This window comes from Morone saxatilis, unplaced genomic scaffold (assembly GCF_004916995.1).
Source record: "Morone saxatilis isolate NCDOM2014 unplaced genomic scaffold, NCSU_SB_2.0 Contig8, whole genome shotgun sequence".
NCBI lineage: Eukaryota > Metazoa > Chordata > Actinopteri > Moronidae > Morone > Morone saxatilis.
In genome coordinates, this window is record NW_023340257.1 from 11,115,957 (window position 1) to 11,116,876 (window position 920).

General features: G+C 49.7%; 1 protein-coding gene across 1 annotated transcript in view; it reads right to left on the reverse strand.

Moving 5' to 3' along the window:
• The window catches only part of pid1 (phosphotyrosine interaction domain containing 1), a 31,571-nt gene extending 31,232 nt beyond the window's left edge, over positions 1-339 (reverse strand). The window contains exon 1 of the mRNA XM_035680481.1: positions 178-339. Within this exon, the coding sequence (XP_035536374.1) occupies positions 178-207 (30 nt within the window). The 5' untranslated portion in view covers positions 208-339. The remainder of the gene's footprint in view (positions 1-177) is intronic.
• Positions 340-920: the final 581 nt, after the last annotated feature.

Consider the following 920-nt stretch of genomic DNA (forward strand, 5'->3'; position numbering starts at 1 on the left):
AAAAAAAAACGACCAAGCGCTCACTAAACATCTGTAGCTGTGAACCAGAACCCGTAGCACGTCTCTCCGGGCTGGAGCCATGCACAGCGCGGCGGGTTTCAGACACTGAACGCGGCCGAAGCGTTTATTTACCGCTGCCCTGTCGACAACGAGCCTCCACGTACACCCGCATCTTACCTGCAATCGCTCCGACGCGGGCTGCCACATATTAGCACAATGAGAGGTTCTCCGTCTTCTACTGCAGCTTGTTCTCTTTCCGTAGTCCGGTTCACATCTGTTCGCTTTCACGGCTTGTCTCTCTGTCCTCCTTCAATCCGGACTGGTCGGCAGTGAAGGATGTGTCGCTCCGCCTGGCTGTAGTTGTCAGACTGGCCAGCAGGTGGAGGTACCTGCTCTCTGTGGCTGGCTGGTCTGGAGGGGGGGTGCTGCGTTCAGGTGCTTTAGGGAAATTGGGGCTTCGACCAGGTGGCTTTGAGCTGCAGCCTGCAGGCGGACACTAGTTTACACTTGTCGCTGTGCTAATAGCAGAAATGTTTAGATGTTATGGGGGATTTTCTGCCTTGTCGTCTTGTTTTTTTTATTTCGTTATAGCTTTTTGTTAGACTGAAAAAAAAAGACTCATCCTTAAGACAAGTGTGTAAGGGTTTAGTGGCATCTAGCGGTGAAGTGTCAGATTGCAACTCCCTCGTTTCACCCTCTTCTACGAATAACGAAGGAGAAACTACGGTGGCTGTGAAACGTGCGAGAAATGCAAACAGCCCTATCTACAGACCGTGTTTGGTTTGTCCGTTCTGGGCTACGGTAGAAAAATGAGGGTTCAACATGGCGGACTCCATGGAAGGTGACCCACCTATTTATATTGATTAGATATAAAAGGCTCAGTCTAAGGTGACGAAATATAACAATTCTTATTTTCAGGT